Below are 19,664 nucleotides of genomic sequence, written 5' to 3' on the forward strand. Positions count from 1 at the left end.
TGATGAGGAAAAACATTAAATATATTGTCTTTGTATTGATTTTAATTGAATATTTGTCAAAAAGGATTAGCAAATGATTGTGTTTTATTTATGTTTTACACACGCTCAACTTTTTTTGAATCAGGGTTTTCTACAGGCTAGAAGTACATTCCATGTGCAGCCCACCACCTACTGACTTCAGCCACTGTAAAGTGATATTAATGCTTTTTTTTCAAAAACTGACACCTTATTTGTTCCAAAGACTTACAGTACATACAAAAGAAGAAGAGACACAAATCAAGCAGTGCTAAGAAAACAATGCCCTATGGCCTAAATAGAAATTCCCACCATTTTTTCTTTTCAGTTCTGCACCTTACGTACTGCAGTTTGATCATTGACTGACCTTTTACTATTTGTTCAAAAGCTAAAAATACTGGAGGTGCTGAGACATTGTTTGTCCCAGACACAGACAATTCAGTTTTCCATTTGTCATGCTTCTTCTTTTTTTTTCCTCTGTGCTTTCATCAAGACATTTCCTACAAACTAATCTTGTAGGAACTGATACATAAAACAAAATTAGATGCAAAACTCATTGTTCACACAGGCTATTTTGGTTGATCTGTAGAAGAATCTGTATAGACAGCACTCAATACTTCTGTACAAGGACAAAATCACAATCTAAACCAGCCATGATATAACATGATCACTGATTAAAAACAAGAAACCTTAGTCTGTTTCTACAATTTAACAGAGATTCCTGTTTGATGCATTGATCTTAATGATTATGTGATGGCCATCAGGGGGATCAGTGGGGTGCGGGTACACTAATTTTGACATCAATTTAGCTTTTGTTAAGAGAATTTAAGCTTTTCAGTTGCTCCTAAATACTCTTAACTAATACCTACTGTTAGAGACAGTAGAATTAAACCTCTTTCACACATGGCCCCACTAAACTGTATGTGTGAAAGCAGCTTTAGAGAAGATACTGGCCTTTAACAGCTGGCCAGGGTACCAGCAGCCAGACAGCAACCGATGGCTCAGTGAAAGCTAATAGCTACGATTGGACTCTCACTTTTACACCTGAGCAGCTAACAGTTAGGAGCTGCTGGTGGTTAGTAGTTGAAAAACCTTTGGGTGGCAACCTCTCCTGGCTACTAACTGGCAAGAAGTGTTTAAATAGAAACGTAGTGAGTGTAACTGATATCTACTGTCAATTATTTGGCCTGCAACTGATTGCCTTCCCGTCACATTATTTGATGAGTCTAACTTAGCTGCTGATGGTCCGGGTGGGGCAGGCCTGGCTGTGTCTGAACTGCATGATGTGCACAGCTGTCTGATGCCACCAGTAAAACATCACCACCACCAGTATGTGCCACACCTGGTGGCTGGCGCCTAGGTAGTTCAGCTGGCCTAGGAGAAGAGAGGAAGAAGATGCTCTAAATAGTGTATGTGTTGTTTTCGTTCAGTCTCATACTTTCTTCACAGTGTACGAGAATGAAAATATGTTTAAGGAGGAAATCACAAAGACCAGAGTCCATCCTTGAAGGGAGAGGTCCTTTAAGTGCTCAGAAAAAAAGGAAATTTGAACATCTATAACACCATGAAACTGTCCTGCTGATCTGCTGATGAAGATCATGCAGTAGCTCCAGAACATCAACTAAATGGATGCCGAGAGAAGATTGTTTCGTCAACTGTTACCTGTATATCTGTTAAAAGTTAAATGCCCAGTATAAGAGCTACACGTCATATATCAGTCTTTCCTTCTTTCTTATATCACACTGCCCAGTGTCCTGATTTTGATTTTGGGACACTTTAACAGTGCAGTTTTAATTTGTCATTTTTGCCAATGAGGACACCAGGAAGATGAGCGACCACTTTGTGGACGCAACTGGGGATCCAATAAAGAACAAAGTTGACTGAACAATTCAAAATTACTGACACACTTTCTTGCGTCAGGTACTCTGCATTTGTTAATCCACTGATTCAAAAGTGGATTGAGGTAGATGTAACACCGTTTCAATGTAATAACACAGTTACATTATTTTGACACTTATTGAAGTGTTGCCTTCATAAGATCAAGGATTTTAAGTCTACTTTTTACATTTGTTAGACAATGTCTACAGAAGAAGAAACCTCAGATATGATGACCTCTAGTGGTGTTGTGAAGGCTATTTCCACAGATTTTTACACTACAGACACAGTTTAAACTGCAGCTACTGAGGACAGAGGAGTGGGGTTTAAGAGACCATGTGACTTTGCTTCAGGCAGCATGGGCTTGAGCCCATCATAAACATTCAACTGAAGCTAAGCTAACAGTGACAAAGCAAAAGACGTGTCTCATTGGTTTAACACTACAGCTGCTTACCTCAGTGTCTTTACACACACAGAAACAGAGCAGAAGGACTCACCAGGGAAATAGCGTTCAGGGATCTTGGTGACGTAGAACAGGAAGGCAGATCCAGCTATCAGGTACATCACCAACACACGAGGCAGGAACAGCTGCAAGTACAACAAAACCAAAGCTTATATGACTAGACATTAGCAGTCAGGAGAATAAAGTGCTGAGATTCATGACCTGTTGAGGAATATTTCTCATAACTAAGCTGAAAAATAGTGTATACAGAGATATAAAAATGCAAATGTGAGCAGACATAAGCATGCTTTCATTTTGCTTTTTTTTTTTTTTTTAAATATATATATTTCTGTATTTCCTCACCTGTACAACATCGGAGGTGAACCCTCCATTGAGCCAGACCCAGTGGCACGCAGGGACCACACTGATGCCAGCCACACAGCAGAAGATCGTCATCCGTATCCGTCGCCAGTCGTTGCTGAGGTAATGAGGGTGGACCTGAGCACAGAAGACGGCCAGGATGAGCGACAGGACTGTCAGCAGGTAGACCTGTCGCCAAAACTGCAAGACGGAAGAGTAACTGATTAGATACAGTCTAGTCAGAGCTGGAGCATCACTTTCATCATTACTATAATATCTTAAGAAAAATAATATAATGGTGGAAATTTGGGATCAGATCTCTTTTCCAACTTCAGGTTTGCACTGTGATGCAAATCGCCATGTTGTGTGTTCAAACTTACAGCATTACAGTAGAAAGCGTAGAAGATCCCAGGCACATAGCAGCCAAGGATGCCAACAGAGATGCCTGCGTAGTCCAATGCCAGCCAGCGGCGGCAAGTCTTCTCTGAACGGTGGCACGAGAACAGATGATACCCCACAGAGCACAACATGCACACCTGGGATGAAAACACAAAAGATATTGTGATTATTATTTGTGATTATTTATGTTTCAAGCTTTTTAATGGATGACATTATTGGTTTCATTAAGGAAATCTTTGCTTTGTTTTACCTTAACATACACTTCTGTGGACAGAGAAAGGGGTGACATATACTACACTACCACACTAACTTACCTTTCATTACATCAACAAGCTCCGAATCTGCTACACAACCTAAAATACGAAGCGTTCACAGCTATCACGCAAACAAGTAACACCGTCACTACATTGCCAATAGGGACTCTGAACTATACTACCATTCCTATTGTAGCTCTTAATAAGTGCCTCCTTGACAACAGTTACAACAATACACAGCTTACACACCTGGGTAGGTAGAGGTGAACTGATTGCACCTGTGGCAGGAAATGTGAAACCTTTATGAATCAGTTTCTTTAACTTTATACCAGAAAACAGGACACATTATTAAACATATATTTTTTTATACAGTACAAATACTCAGATGTTCATAATAAACTCATACTTCAAGGTATACTATGGAGGAATTTTCCATTCCTGTTTGTAAACCTAACATTCAAACCCCTCCTCCAAGTCTTATCGCCACCAGAAGCACATGCCCCTGACCCCTAACCAGAGCTGCCAGATCACACACAGTTCTGTGTGCAACCTGCAGCATCACATACCTGCATAAGCGACTCACACTTTTTAGTTTTTATTTAGTTTATTTTTCAGGAACAGTGCATATTAATAATGCTACTGTAAATATGCCAGACTTAGCCAAGAGGCTAGTTTTCATCTGTAGTTCCTGTAGGTAGGCGTGAAGTTGGCAACCTAAAATCAGGAAAAAGTGAAGTGAAGAAGTATCTTGCAATATTTGATGAAATTATGTGTTTATTGTGTGTTAATGGAATTGTTTGTGTATATGAACAGCTACACTAATAGTTGGATTACTGGCTCTAATTAGCCAGCATTTTAGCCGTCTTCAGTCCAGCTGGCTAATAGGCATACTGTAGTAGTATGCAATAGATACATGTCATGATAATAATGCAATTACAATGCCTAAATATCTGTTGAGTTAAAGGTAGCAGTCATCAAACCAATAGCAACGTTAGCTCACCACCCAACCTCATCTGCACGCTGTTTTTGGCTGGGTGCTACACATCCATTGCCCAATGGTTGCAGGCAAGAAATGTCCAGAGCACAGCAAAATAAGAAAATACAGGCAGAAGGGAGGGTCTCTGAAGATAAATACACCACCACACATTTCTAGTGGGTTGTAAGTGATGATTGAGAGGGATTAACTTTTGAATGAATCTATACATTGTTTTTAAGGAAAATCCTGCATAGTATACCTTAAAAAACAGCTGGAAAAAATGAAAAAGCCAAGAGTAATTTCTGTCAAAGTAGTAAAATTACAGACATGCTTGTACATCATGCACATTCTTTCTGTGAGTATGAATGCTGGGAAGACAAAGGAAAACTTATTTTATTAAGCTTGGGGCACATTGTATGACTGTGAAAATCCAAAACAGCAGCATTACTCTTGCTTAACATCTTTACATTCAGTTTCATGTCAAAACAACACAGCAAGGTCTGTATGAGGATACAAGAACTTCTGTATTGTCAGCTTTTGTCTCTCTCACAGCATCCACACAGCCAAATAAGGATTACCTGGAAGCAGAACAGTCCTATAGCATAGATGACGTAGTCCTCTCTGTTCGCTCCAGAGGCTGGCAGTACTGAGGAGAGGTCGTTAACCCCCAGAGAGAAGAAGAGCAGGAAACCAAGAAGGTGGCTCCAGATATTCACTGTCTCATTGGACAGAATAAAAATACTGCAACAGATAAGAAGATGCAAAGATGTACCACAAGGCCAGTTTGTATACAAACTATCACACATGTAAGCAATGTTCACATGCTATAACATGCAGGATGTTTTCCATAATCATTAACACGTTCATTCAAATATGTAGAAAAGGGAACGTGACTAGAACACAAGTCTTAAATGTGACTCTCACCTCCTCAGGCAGAGTTTGGAGGGCAGGTGAGCCCTGTAGCCATCTGTGATGTAGGGATTTTCCTTGAGAAAGAGGGGGATTTGTTCATAGGTGTACAGTCTTATCCTCTGGGGTATCAGCACTGGCCAGTGCTGGTAGCTGCCCAGCTCGATGTAGTGGGCAGTCTTCAGCAGCTTCTGGGGCATCTTGAGCAGCATCTTGTCCTCTGCTCCTTGGGTACAAGGCAAGCTGGGGAGGTAAAGGCTGAGTTTGGAGAAAGGACAAGAGAAACCACTAGTTAGTAAATGACAGGACGGTAAAGTGACAGGAAGTAGCTGTAACTGTTTTTTCAAGTGACAGGATAGAGATTCAACCAAAAAACAAGGTGAACGTGGTGTTTCTGACAAAACCACCAGAGTTGATAAGACTCCATAATAATATATTATAATTTCTTAGTTTATTTATATTTTATATAAATAATCTGACAGGGTAACTAGTAACTATTGTAATCAAATAAATAATGTGGAGTAAAAAGTACAATGATGGCTTACAAAATGCAGTTGAGGTATAAAGTAGCACAAAATAGAAATACTCACTAGTAACTAACGTTACTTAGTTACTTTCCACCACTAGCCCCATTTAACGAGTATCAGTGTGCTTACAAGTAAGCTAGGTTAAGATAACCTTGGTTATGTTTATCGACTGCTTCATCCTCTTGGCAGCATTTGTCGCCATCTCTTTCACTTATGGATAAATTATTTCAAATAACGTCACTGACATCTTCATCCTGTGTGTCAGGCCGTTTTGTTATTCTCAAGCCATGCTAGGAGGCTAAATTCCGGTGTAATGTAACCTTTGCTAGCAGGCATTGTTTTTAGCCAGCTAAACTGATTTAAAACAGGTTTACAGCGCTCACCATTAGTCGCAGCCCGACTGTCGATATCCTCTTTCGGGCAATTTAGCCATATCTTGATGGCTACCGAGCCAGCATTGCGTTAAAAAAAATCACATTTTAGTAAAAAAAAAGAAAGTCACATCCTCCGCCACTGGTTAACTGTAGCCCATCTATCTTTTTCCCTTTAACGTTGATAGTAAACTACGACGAAGCGGCACGCTACTGCCACCAGCTGGTGTGGAGTGTGGAGGATTGTATTTGTTGCTATTCGAAAACAAAAGATTCTGAACTTTCCTGCAAAATATCTCTTAAATCCTCTATTAATTTGATTTCTCAAAGGTTCAGAATTAAGTCTGTCCTCTGAATATAAGAACTACACATTCTAAAGTGGTGCTTATCGTAGCCTAGTGGTTTGAGCAGCTCCCAGTAGATATCGCCACCACAGCTGAAATGACAATCACGCCCTTGCTTATGGTGACAGTTTAATTACAATGCACATTGTTTACTGACATTATAAGTGTTTTCATTTAATAAGACGGACTTGTGACCACACCCCACATAATTTCGTCTGTTTTGGTTTTGATGGAGGGATTGACTGCGGTCACACTCTGTTCAAACTTTGTCCGCAGTGGTATGAAGAAACACAAGGCTTTTGGTTCTGTTTAGTTTTTCAGCTGGGGTCAAAGCAGATAATCTGGTGATCCTGGTCCTTTCTGCCATCAGTCTCTTTAGCCTGGAAGAAACGACCAGTCTGGCATAACCATCCATCTGCAGCTCCGACAGCCAACTTTTCCTATTTTAAACTGAGGTTGAATCAACCAGTTTCCTTATATTTCTACTTTAAGAGGCTTTAAAGTAGGGAAAACAATTTTAGTCCACATCGCTTGACATTATACATTCTTTATCAACACGTTCCAAGAACATCGGCAAGACAGCTGGTTTGAAGAGGTTGCATCCACCTCTTACATTAACATTTTAGTCATTTCATAGTCATAGTCATCACTTCCTTCAAACTGTTAAAATGATGACTTGGTGGTCATTCTTTCCACTTTTCACCCTTTAGTTGTTTTAAACATTAAACATTATTTTTTCCTTTATTACTGTACAGACGAAAGAGCAACAATTGGAGAGGACGTGCAACAAGAATCCCTGTCTCCTCATCCAACGACTACACCCAAAAATAAAGTACAGATCATATAATGCATTACAGCCACCCATGAAATATCCAAGGGGAGACCCCTGGCTAGCACACATGAGATGCCAATTGTTGACACAATGACTTTGGTATGTTCTTATTGGAGTTGTTTACTGTCATGACTTTATCCTACTTAAAAGCTGAAATTAAACCTACTGGGAAGCCACATTTAGTCGGTGCATTGCATCCCTGCAAACACAATGAAATGTATAATTACAGCACCACACTTCCTGGAATGTGCTGAGCATCGTAGATTAGATGCATGATATTCGTGTAAAGGTTTAAGCTCATGCCATGACAAAGTGTGCTTTTGAAGGCATCATCAGATCCAGTTGTTGACAAGACATGCAAGAAAGAGTCAGAGTCAGTCTTTTCTCACTAGACAAAGGAGTTGGTTTAATTTCAGCTGTTGGGGAGTCACATTTTGGACAAGACTCATGCACGGCAAACAAATCCCTCTGACATACCAAGGCCGTTGTGTTGGTGTATTCGATACTGCTTTCCATCTGCAGTTGATTTGCAGGAACACGATGCACTTGTTTGTCCGGGACAGGAAAAAAAAAAAACATCAGGCATATAGTACATTATTGGGAGGGTGATTTATGCATCAGTGAGGAATGCACTGGAATAAGCCAGTAATGGACTGTTCATTTACTGAGAGGCAAACTTTCATTAAATCTTGAAACAGCAAGCTTATAAAACATATTTGAAATAGTAAAATGATATATTCATTGTTTCAGAAGAGGGAATAATTTCCTTCACATCTATTTTAAAATACAAGGAAATATTTTCTTTATTAGTTCTATAAAGTCATCTGAACCATCAGTCTGTCATTCTTTGCTTTTCTGTTATCCCAGTCAGTGTCTGTGTATGTCAGCTGTGTCCAGTTAGAGGCAACACAGGAAGATAAATGACTTTGCCTTCAAAATAAAAACATTATGGAGTCAGACAAAGCACATGGGGATAAAATCAGACTCAATAAAATGTTATGAAGATTTTTTCTCCACACATTATCTCTTATTGTACTTAATGTACATTTTGCAACATAACATATATTATATGTATCTGTAATGTGTATTTGCTATATATATTTGCCTGAAGATGTCCATAGTTCTAAAAAGCTTTTGAAATAGCAAATACACGTTTTATATATATTTTGTTTATTACTTCCCCTTCTCCTCCTCCTTCTTCTATAATAATAATAATAATTATTATTATTATTGCAATTTAGTTAAATTTATATAGACCCTGGCATTGTGGCATTAGGATCTGTATGCCTTTTCTAATATTATCTTGTTTTATCCCTCTGCATGCTTATGCACTATTTCAACAGCTGTTTTTATTTTGATTGTGTAAATGTTGAGGGTGACTTATTGAACATATGTAGATATTCAATTATAAATGAAAAACACACCGATAAAATAAATAGAAAATGTAGATATCGATATCAAAAACACTAAAGAGGCTCATTCTGGCGCAATTATAGCACTGCGTTTTAATTTGCAGTGACATAAGCCAATTATTAAACATATAAGTAGAAATAAATCTACACATATCAAAGCTATTCTACATGAAACACATAAAAAATTAAAGCGGGAGAAATGACTGATTTTTATATATATATATATATATATTTGTGAGTTTATTACAGCAGTAATAGGGCATTAGTGGGGGTATTTTGTAAGTTGCTGTGTCCAGTTTAATTTGAAGACTGCTGAGGGAAGTTGTCGCTGTTCCTGCTGCAGCAGCTGTTGTGACAGCGGTGGGCTGCAGCTGAGCGCCCTGCCCCGTTCATTTCATGAGCAGCGCGCGGTCAGACCGAGCCAGCATGTGAACCCCGGCCTGATCCCGTGAGGACGATGATGATGATGATGAAGGACTCACACCGTCGCTGCTGATATGAAACGGGCGGATTATGGATCGGATGTGGATATGTTGCAGAATCCTCCTTTTCCTCGGTGTTTGCGTGAGCTCGTCGCTGCACGAGGGTGACGACGCGTCTTGTGATGGAGCGTTTGATGTTTATTTTGTGTTAGACAGGTGAGGCAATGTCTGCATGAGTGTGTGTGTTTGAGGGAGTGAAGCAGCCAGCAGGGGCAGAGTATACTCATTCAATATATTTATTGTAAGTGCAGGCACAGTCTTGACTCTGTCCTCTCCATGTAAGGCTGTGTTCAGTTCTCCGCGTCCCTCTGCTGCGTCTCTGCAGAGTTTATGTGAATCTTTCCTGTCTGATCATCAGTGTTAAGGGTGTTCCTCTCAGGGTGAACAAACCAAGTCCTGAACAGGCTTTTCAACAAGAACACATGAAGTATCTTTATTCTATGCAACTATGTTTGTTCTGTTGTTATGCATGCATGATGTTTTTCTGTTGGGATGGACCTGAACAAGTGAGCCCCATGGATGTTTCAGGAAGCTGATCAAGTCCTGGATTTCTTCATAAATATTAAAGGCATTTCTACCATTTGAACTTGTATTTTTGTTCGCATTTATTGATTTATTATATTTGTATTATTTTATTTATTATTGTATTACTTCCCAGTGAACCGCAGTCAGTGCAGCCTCAAAACGCATGCAGAAAATGCACGTTATTCAAATGAAGTTTGGTTTAAGTGACTGATGGACCTTCCCTTGTTTTTATCTGGTTGTGTTGTCCTGGTGTTAAAATCCGTGTTGGTGTTCGGTTGTATCTGGTATTTCATGTTTGGATGAGTGTGATTTATCCCTGTGGTGCTGCCTGTTTTTGCAGGTCAGGCAGCGTGTCGGGACACTGGGATGAGATCTATGGATTTGTGGAGCAGCTCACCAGCAGGTTTGTCAGGTTAGTACAAAGTTTCTGTCGTGTGCTTTTCAGTTTTTTGATGATTGTTCCTCTCTTAACCTCAGAAAGTGTGGAATAATGTACAGCTTTATATAGCAGAGTTCAAAACAAAGTGAAAAAGTGCTTAACAGACAACTAAGCATATTAAAATTAAACTAGCAGAAACTAAACTAATGAAAAACAAGGCTATTTAAAGAGTGAGGAGCTGTTATAGGTATTTTAAATTGCAGTACAAACAGTAGTAGTGAGTAGAAAAGTAGGCCATGTCTATTTTGGGCAGCGGACATCATACGAGGCCACCAACTGCTCCAGAACCCCTCTGGGTAATGGTGCAGACGGTGTGTGTGAGTGTGTGTGTGTGATATCTTTAGGTTTTAATAGTGGGTTGCTAAATATGAGAGCAAAACATCAAACCAGCTGTTGAAGGTGGTGCTGACCACAACAGACAGTCCTGTCCTCCTTCACAGCCTGGATGGTGGAGCACTGACGGGGGTGAGGGGCTCAGTTCCTCGCGGTGTGCAGCTCAGAGGGTGTGACTGAGTGAAAGTTATGGTATATGTTAGTGTCATATATATTTTATATTATATATATTGAAGTCAAACAGAATAGAATTTAAGTTTCAAAGCCACCTTGTAAAAGATAAAAAACAGTTTCTGATTTATGACTTGTGTAGATTTGTAGATTCACAAGCTTTCTGTGTGTGTTGTGTGTTTGTGTGTTTCAGTCCCAGGATGAAGGTTTCCTACATTGTCTTTTCAGCCAAAGCAGTCGTAATACTGCCACTAACTGGAGACAGGTACCTTCTACTACTGATAAGCAACATCACAACACCAATAACCAGATCCCACAGGGCTCTTATCAGTCTGTATTTACACTGTGGCGCCCGTGTTTTGTGATCTGGCTGCGCAGGTCTAAGATAGACGAGGGTCTGAAGAAGCTGAGCCAAATCAGACCTGCTGGTGAGACATACATGCATGAAGGCATGAAAGCGGTAGGTACGCTCATCTAACAGCGTTACTGCCTGCCAGGAACCATGTTCTGTACACAGATGGCCACTTGATTGTTAGAATAATGATGATTTCTAATTGTCAGAGTAGAGTCTGTTAACCTAAAATCACTATATATATATTGGTCCATTCTCTTATACTGTACACTGGCTTATTCTTATATTAAACTAATAAAATAGATAATACGTTGACACAAATGTCAAGTTCCACGTGTGTGTACGTGTGTGAGCTGTGCTGAGTTGTACAGTTTGGGCTGAAGACCCTCAACTGACTTACTCCTCAGGTGTCAGCGCAGATGAAAACGCAAACTTCACCATCATCCAGCATCATTATCGTTCTGACTGACGGCAAACTGGAGGTGTACCCTTATGAACTGAGTGTGCAGGAGGTATCAAACACACACTCACACACACTTTACTGAGGATTAATCTTATGCAAGCGGCAAAAATGATATTGCTGACATGGTTGGATGAAGAATAATGCTCAGGAGGATCATTTTCCTTGATATAGCAGAAGTTTTCAAGCAGCGCAGCACAAAAAGAACTTGAAGAGACTTAAAATAAGTTTGTAAATTTCACGTTCCGCTGTTTTATTTGGTTTGTGGGTTTGTTGTTGATGAGCTCTGTTCCCTCCTTTTTTTGTATTTTTAGGATGTGTGCATGTGCATTTGTTGTTGTTTTTTTATCTCTTCTTTCACTGCTGCACAGCCAGCTTCCCTTAGGGGACAAATAAAGCAACTCATGTAACAGTTTCAAGGGTCTGCACGCTCATATTTGTATCATGCGACATGAATTGTACCAGTTGCCACTCGGAAGAAGCAAAAACATTCATCAGTCTAAAACCTGATAGTGTGTTTTGTAGGATGTCCGATAAATTGTACTGACTGTAACGAGATCATATGATCTTTTATGGGTGACTTATTATCTGATAACATCGACATGAGTTTGTTGTACATCAGTCAAAGCAGGTCTTGACTCAGGACTGTGTGTTGTGCCTCCCAGGCGGACAAAGCCAGAGGGTTCGGAGCCAGAGTGTACTGTGTCGGGGTCATGGACTTTGACCACAAACAGGTAGGAGGATTTTCTTTTTTTTTGCTCTGCTGTCTTGACTTTCACATGTTGGCCTGTGAGAAAGAACACCTCTCTGTTACTGATTCTGTTGGTTGTAAAAACACTGAGGTTTTATTTGCCTTTCTGTGTGTGTGTTTCAGTGTGTGTTAGCTTGTGGTCAGAGCTTCAATAGGCTGCTGTTTTTGGCCCAGATTCATTAACTCACCTTGACCTGCTTGGTTAGTCTGTTTGAGCTCAACTGGAACCTCCCAGGACAGAACAGCGAGCAGCTGGCAGGGATTCACAGTTTGTAGTTTATGCTGCGTTTGGTTTATGTAAAACAAGGGAATGCATTTTGTTTTGAGTTACCATTTCCTCTGAGAGTCTTTGACTCCTTCCTGCGCAGGTATCGGGTTATTGAAAAGGAGCATTGTGTTGGTAATAAAAACAGTGAACTCAGTGAGGATGAAACCTAATGTGTCCTCAGAGTTGTTTTTCATGCAAATAAGAATGAACCCAAATGTCTTCTGCTGACTGTGCTGGCTGTAAGAAATACAGAGGTGGAAAGCAGCCACTGGTCTGCAGTGTGTAATGACGCTGTGATATGTGATTTTTTCCACCGTCAACACCAGGTCATAAGTTATTCTTAATAAAATTAACAGTGCAGCACAAAAACTGTAATTACATTTGCTGAGATATATAATAATACAATATTTCATTTAAAGTGGCAGCTATTGCAGCTCAACCCCCTGCCCTGAATCATTCATGCATTAGTGTTGTTTAGTTTGCTGTTACAGCATCCCTAATCACATTATAGTGACAGTGTTGAGCTGCATAATAAGTATGAATAAGCATAACTGCATGGCTTCAAAACTGTATAAATCATGACCGGGAGAGTCAACGGGTTCTTTTGGCCGGTTACTGACTGAGTGCATTTCTCAGTCCGACGGAGGAAATAATTACATCACTCCCTAATTAGATAATGCCAGGCCAGCTTCCTGCTCTGTTACCATTAAAGCGGGAGATGAAAGCTTCAGCCAGCTGTCCAGAGCTTTCATCTCCTGTAAACCGACTTTTCCTCCCAAAACGCTGCTGAGGCAATGACCCGAAACAAGCGGAAGACCTCCTAGAGAGTCGGCAAGAAGTGTGAACACAGAAATCTAAAGTTCTTCTTGCATGAGAGATGAAATGGCTCCAAAGGGGAGTAAAACTGATAAATCTTTTCACTTTCGTCACAGCTCGCTGAAATAGCAGACGGCACGGAACAGGTCTTCCCGGTGCTGTCCGGGTTTCACGCCCTCAAGGACATCGTCAGCTCGGTGAGGTCACAGAAACAGAAACAGTGGCACACAGTGTGAGAGCGGCGTTACGCCGTGTGCGCACAGACGTACGGCCTGAGCTGTTATATGTTTCTCCACACAGATCCTGAAGCAGTCATGCGCAGACGTATTCACAATAGAGCCATCAAGTGTTTGCGTGAACGGTAAGTTACGTTGCTGGTTGCATTGCCGTGACATTTTGTAGAGCAGTTCAGGATCCCCAGAGGATGAAACCTCATGCTCAGTTGCCACATTTTCTGTTTGATGGTTGCTGTTTCTGCTTGCTGCAATCCAAGCACAATGTCACGGTTCTGTAATGATGCGACTGATGCTCCGCAGAGTCTTTCAATGTGGTGCTGAGGGGCAGGGGCTTCAGCGGATCCAGGAGGACAGACAACATCCTCTGCTCCCTCACTGTCAATCAAAACACATACGGTCAGTCCACAACACAACACGCTCATGACATGTCAGCTGACGCGCAACAGGCCGAGTTGCACCTATGTGGAATGAGGCAATGTTAAAAGTTTACTTGTCAATTGTGCCTAAAGCGCGCGCCCACGTGGGGCTGCAGGATAGCATCATGTATGAAGTGAAGTGCGATCCTGTGTGCAGATCTCTGTGCTGCGGTGGAAAGTCACAGTCATGACGTCCGGAAACAAACAGTGGCTGCTTTTTATTGACTTCAGCTGGAAGAACAGAGGAGACATTATGAGGCTGAGCAGAGGGAGGAGATCTGTGCATCACTCTCTCATTAATCTATTAACAGATCGAAGGGAGGGGGGGAGGGGTGTCACTGAGAGGACATGAAGGGATAACACATAACTGTGTTTCATCTTTGGCTTCTTCTTCTTGCCGGCTTGTTTGTATCTGCTCTGCTGGAATTCCTGTCATTCTTTCTTTTGCTGTTGCTTTGAATTTTCATCTGACTTTGATGTTGACAAATTTTCTTCTGTGCTGATGCAGTGACGCTGACTGTACGCTCATCCAGGACCTGCTGTTAAAAGTTAGAGCAACATATGTATCATTTCTTTTAGCAAGTCACAATCAATTTGTAGCTTCTTTGCAGCAACATCCATATTTTAAGTATTATAGATCACCACAAGCTCATTGGTTTAGCTGATATTGAGCTTCAGGTGATTGTTGTTGCACCATGTGATAAAGCTCTCTATCAGTCCTCTGTGCTCCTCTTGAAAAATTGTCTCTAAGTGAAGGCAACATGTTTCTCACAGGAAATTATTCACTAGAATCATATAAGAATCATATATCATCAATCAGTCAATATAGTGCTAACTTTCATTCACAGACGTGGATGCAAACTGCAACTTGATTGGTTGGTGGAGACATACAACCGCAGGGCAGTAATTGCAGTTGATTTGTTGTAATGCTTTTGCAAGAAAGCCTTTGTAGGCAGAAGCAGGGCCTCAGAGTTTGTCTGTTTCCTCTCAGACCAGAAGCCGACAGTGGTCGCGGACGGCCATCTGCTGTGTCCAGCTCCTGTTCTGCACGAGGTCGGACAGTAAGTGAAGCACACACACAGACTGTTTGTAACCCTGTGTGAAACTGTAAACTATCTGCAAGTAAAAAAACAAAAAGGTCTCTTCTTAAAGGCAAAAAAAAACCCCTTGAACTGTAATAAAAAATGTCATTAGAATTATATTTTTGCATAGTCACATTACAGCATTCTGGCCATTGTTATTTAAAGTTAATGATGTATAGTTAGAGTTACCCACAAAGTAAACAGCAGCCACAAGAATTTCTTAATCTACAGCTGAGAAACCACACTGGTGTTTGAACACTGAAAATAGTGACTGAGGCTCTCATTATGTGTGGTCACATAGTCACATGTTTTTTTTTTTTGTCCTTGTTCTAGTTTCTTTGTTGTGGAACAAAACCCTTGAGATTAATAGATATTAGCACCAAAGGCTGTGATGCTCTGCGCTCTATGTCAAGCTAATCCTGAGCCTGTGTTAACCATAAATCGAAAAAAGAAACCTGAATTTTTATAAAGGAGGGGGAAAAAAAAGTTCTGGAAAGCAATTCAGCATGACATCATTTTATAACATCACTACATTGGCATTTCTCTGACAGCACCGGCTCAACGCAGGCTCACAAATAAAGTGCATCATCGGCCAAGCGGTGGTGTCACATCAGGACAGCACTAAGGTGTGGCAGCATTTCACAAAGCTGATTAAGCTGATCTTAAAAGCCTCCTTTGCAATGATGTAAAAGGAATTCTGCCTTTTCTCGAAGTAAAATGATACTTGCACATTCCCATTTTATCAGTTTAAATCTGTCAGCGCGTCTCGCTGTGTGGAATCACAACGCCGGGCCTGTGCAAATACAGGCCCGGCCCAGAAATGTGTTGTTTGTGCACCGGGGGAGAGAGACCAGAGCAGTGTTTACAGTAGAAATATCTGCGATCGGCTCGACGTGTCGGATGAACCGAAGCCAGTCCGACCAGAATATCTCTGTGGCATTTAGAGAGCGAGCCAACGCTGATTTAGCTGCACCCACTTCAAACAGCGTCTGTGTCTCCCTCCCTCTATCTGTCCCGAGTCACCTCTCACTTTCCATCATGTCTCGCCCACTCTGTAACACTCCCTCCTCGCTGAAACACTCGTGCACAGCTCGTGTAGTTTCTCAGGGACAGAGCTGAAACAATCTCAGCCCTCAAATGTTGGAAGCAAGCAATATTTGACTGTGAACTCTGATGGCAAACGAGGAAACCTGCCTCCAAAACGATAAGAGTATGAATGGCAATGGCTTCCTTTTATGAGTCAATGTTCTTGGCACTAATGATGCTGGAAGGTTGACGGGGAAATTGACAAGGTTGCCGAGACACACAGCTATAAAGCAGTGCTGTTGACTGACAGTTCACCAGGTTCAGTGAACTTCACACCGCTGTTCATCGGTGCGCAGGAACTCTCTCCTTCTCTTCTTCTGATGTCGTTTTCAGCGATTCTGTCTAATGACTGCAGGTCAATGGAAGTGCTGGTCAGCCTCAACAACGGGCAGTCCTACATCTCCAGTCCCATCACCATCTACGCCACGACGTGTGTGAGTAGCAGTCACGCAGCACCATGAAAGAGAGGCCCGACGGAGATCTGTGGATTTACCCCACTCATACTAGAGTCAGGAATAAATACTAACTCGTGATATGATGCTGTCACGATAGGTTGCCAGTAGTTACAACAGCATCACTACAATATGGATACAGGCTATTCTACATGTTAGTCTTAAACAGCAAAGCAGTCAACATTTACCCATCATACCTCCTGTTATAGCTGAAGAGGAGAGCTTTAAAATCAGAGTCAGTACACGTACGGCTCAGTGGTATTTGCTAGTGTAATGATAACAGACATAAGCACACATCTGCAGGTGTATGGTATAAGGCGTGTAGGTGATGAGTGCGTGTTTATTGCAGTCAGATGGGACCTGGGTGCTCTGGTTGCTGCTGGCCCTGTTGCTGTTACTGGCTCTGGTTTTACTCTGGTGGTTCTGGCCTCTCTGCTGCACTGTGGTGAGTTTCAAGTCTGCGAATGTGCGTGCGGAAGCGTGAGTCATAATTCAGCGCTATTGTTATTTACGGAAGCAACTTAAGTGTTAGTTTTGCAGGTCGGCCAGCGTTCCTTTAGTAACGCTCTTATTTATTTCATCCATAGACAATGTTAAGTGTTTCTTACTTAGTCATGTTGTTTCTTACAGGTGATCAGAGACCCACCCCCCTCTCGCCCGCCGCCTCCACCTCCTGTCATTGTGAGTAGACCACAGACTGCTGACAAATATATTTCTCTTACCTCACCAGTGGGTTCCTGAAGGGCCAGTTCAAGGCGGACATTTGGGTTTTACCAGATGTTGCCATTTTTGCACTGACTGCACTGACTATTGCAGATGCACGACGAAAGGGAAGAAAGTCTGAAGAGGTCAAAACTCCAGCTACAAAGAACACCTTCATGAGAATCATCATCTGGGTTTTTAGTAAAATGTCCTGCATTTCTGAGGTTGGATAATTATTAAAAAAGCTGGGTTGTGTTTTTTAGGAAGGAAATCTTTTTTGTGGCTGATTTGATTTGTAGAGCTTCAGGAAAACAACGTTCTTTGTTTGTTTGCGAAGCAATGTTACATGTATGAGGTGAAGTTCTGGTCTGATGAATGTTTTACTGTATTTACAGTGTCTTATAAATCTGTTTGAGCTAGGCGCTTGCGTGTGCACGGCACAATAAGTATCTAACTAACCACGGCTGTGTCTGATTGGCTGCACCACCTGTCAATCACACAGACACGCGTGTAAACATGCCCCCTTCAACCTTACTCTCGTTTTAATGAAAATATTTTTATTGCTACTAAAACACTTAATAGAAGTGTTGAAATGATCCATTATTTCCATTCTGGATAGTAACAGTATGAAATTTGTGTTATCATTTAAAAAGGAAAAGTTAACTTGTGTCGTTTTCAAGGATCCAGAGGAAGCTCCTTCACCCAAACACAGGTGGCCTACAGTGGATGCTTCGTACTACGGAGGCAGAGGTCCTGGAGGAATCAAACGCATGGAGGTAAACAGAATACAGACGCAATAATCACATACAAAATCCATAGTTTTCTCACTTTGAAGTATTCAACTTCAACACTTTAATGACTAAGTGTTGATGAACATGCTCATTGGTATATAAATGCAGCCGTTCACCTATGGTCCGTAGGTGCGCTGGGGGCAGAAGGGGTCCACAGAGGAAGGGTCACGGCTAGAGAAAACCAAAGATGCTGTCATCACTATGCCTGAGGAGGTGGAGGAACCCATCATACCCCGACCCCCACCACGACCCCCACCGGTCTACAGCCCCCCGTCACAGTCCAAATGGTACACTCCAATCAAGGTGAGACAACAGCCTCATTAACCATTGCTGTACACAATGTGCGAGGCTGCACTGAGCTGGTAGATATTCGCTGTGTTAAGGCTTAAATATCTGATTCTTAACTTTCCACTGCTGTTCCTTCGCACACACACACACACACACACACACACACACACACTCATTTAATCTTCTGTTTCCGTTTGAATTGACCTGATTCGACCCTCAGGGGCGTTTTGATGCCCTGCTGGCCTTACTGAGGAGACAGTACGACAGAGTGGCAATCATGAGACCGACATCTCAGGACAAGGTAAGAAACACCTGCAGTATTTCCCCGAAAAACAAGTAAACGCTGCTGCTAATCAATTAAGAATACTTTGATTGTCATGACTTCCATTTAGACTGTCTGCAGCCATCAAGGAAAAATTTATTTGACTAGAAAATGGATCCCCCCACATGATTTGATCTTGATTAGATAATAACGGAAAATAATACAGCCCGATTTCCCCCCCTAAGTATCTACCCAACAGACAAGTAACAGCTCACTGCGTCAACTCACTTGTTATAAATAACAGTCTAAATACCAACACTTGTTAAGTGCGTCATCAAACAAGCTGCAGGCCCTCCAGTGATTTCGCATTATGTACTTCATACAATATTTACTGACCTGATTTTGATGATTTATCTTCTTATTTCGTCCGTCTGTGTGATCGAGCTGAGCCGAGCTGTAATTAAAAGCCAACATTTTGGAGATATATGTCGAGCAGATTCTGAGGCAACTTTGGAGGACGCAGCATCTCCAGACTGTGGTCAAGTGTTGAAATATTCTCGATGGCCTCACAGGGTCCAAAAAGTTTAAGGAAAGACTCATTTTGGCAGCGTCTTCTTTCACAATGAGAAATTGGCCCAACGTTGGTGTGATGCTTAAACTACAACAGGCTCCTTCACATGTAGAAGATGCCACATTTTGCTTGTTTTAAAGGCTGTCGCTTTATAGGTAATGGACCATGATGGGTTGCATCTATGCTAATTCAGATAGAGAGATTCAGACTGAACACATAACATGCATCACTTGTGTTGTTTTACATATCATATGTTTGTCTTTTGTCTCCAGGGCCGCTGCATTAACTTCACCAGAGTTCAGAGTCACTGATGTTCAAACATGAGGATCAACACTTTTCACTTTATTCCAGTTTTTTGGCCAAAGATGACTGACGTGTACACTCAAGAGATAAACCTTAGGATTCAATGTGTATTGTAAATAAATGTCTTTTACTTATATTCTGGTGTTGTTTTTGCATTTTGAG

The 19,664-nt window shown here is 41.4% G+C and overlaps 2 protein-coding genes across 2 annotated transcripts; one reads left to right on the top strand and one right to left on the bottom strand.

Annotated features, from left to right (window-relative positions):
* LOC121623169 (progestin and adipoQ receptor family member 3-like) lies at nucleotides 1-6,266 on the bottom strand. The gene is made up of 7 exons (XM_041960360.1): nucleotides 6,141-6,266; nucleotides 5,246-5,488; nucleotides 4,900-5,062; nucleotides 3,073-3,228; nucleotides 2,696-2,893; nucleotides 2,388-2,478; nucleotides 1-1,389 (listed from the first exon to the last, which is right to left on the bottom strand). The coding sequence occupies exons 2-7, from the start codon at nucleotides 5,440-5,442 to the stop codon at nucleotides 1,247-1,249; spliced, it is 948 nt and encodes a 315-aa protein (XP_041816294.1). The 5' UTR covers nucleotides 5,443-5,488; nucleotides 6,141-6,266; the 3' UTR covers nucleotides 1-1,246.
* Nucleotides 6,267-9,158: 2,892 nt separating this feature from the next.
* On the top strand, nucleotides 9,159-19,627 carry LOC121623089 (anthrax toxin receptor 2-like). The gene is made up of 17 exons (XM_041960230.1): nucleotides 9,159-9,354; nucleotides 10,064-10,135; nucleotides 10,860-10,931; nucleotides 11,045-11,126; nucleotides 11,426-11,530; nucleotides 12,144-12,212; nucleotides 13,430-13,510; nucleotides 13,614-13,674; nucleotides 13,850-13,945; nucleotides 14,957-15,026; nucleotides 16,489-16,567; nucleotides 16,935-17,030; nucleotides 17,216-17,266; nucleotides 17,968-18,063; nucleotides 18,208-18,381; nucleotides 18,587-18,667; nucleotides 19,472-19,627. The coding sequence occupies exons 1-17, from the start codon at nucleotides 9,230-9,232 to the stop codon at nucleotides 19,508-19,510; spliced, it is 1,449 nt and encodes a 482-aa protein (XP_041816164.1). The 5' UTR covers nucleotides 9,159-9,229; the 3' UTR covers nucleotides 19,511-19,627.
* The last annotated feature ends 37 nt before the right edge of the window (nucleotides 19,628-19,664 follow it).

Source organism: Chelmon rostratus, chromosome 19 (genome assembly GCF_017976325.1).
Source record: "Chelmon rostratus isolate fCheRos1 chromosome 19, fCheRos1.pri, whole genome shotgun sequence".
NCBI lineage: Eukaryota > Metazoa > Chordata > Actinopteri > Chaetodontiformes > Chaetodontidae > Chelmon > Chelmon rostratus.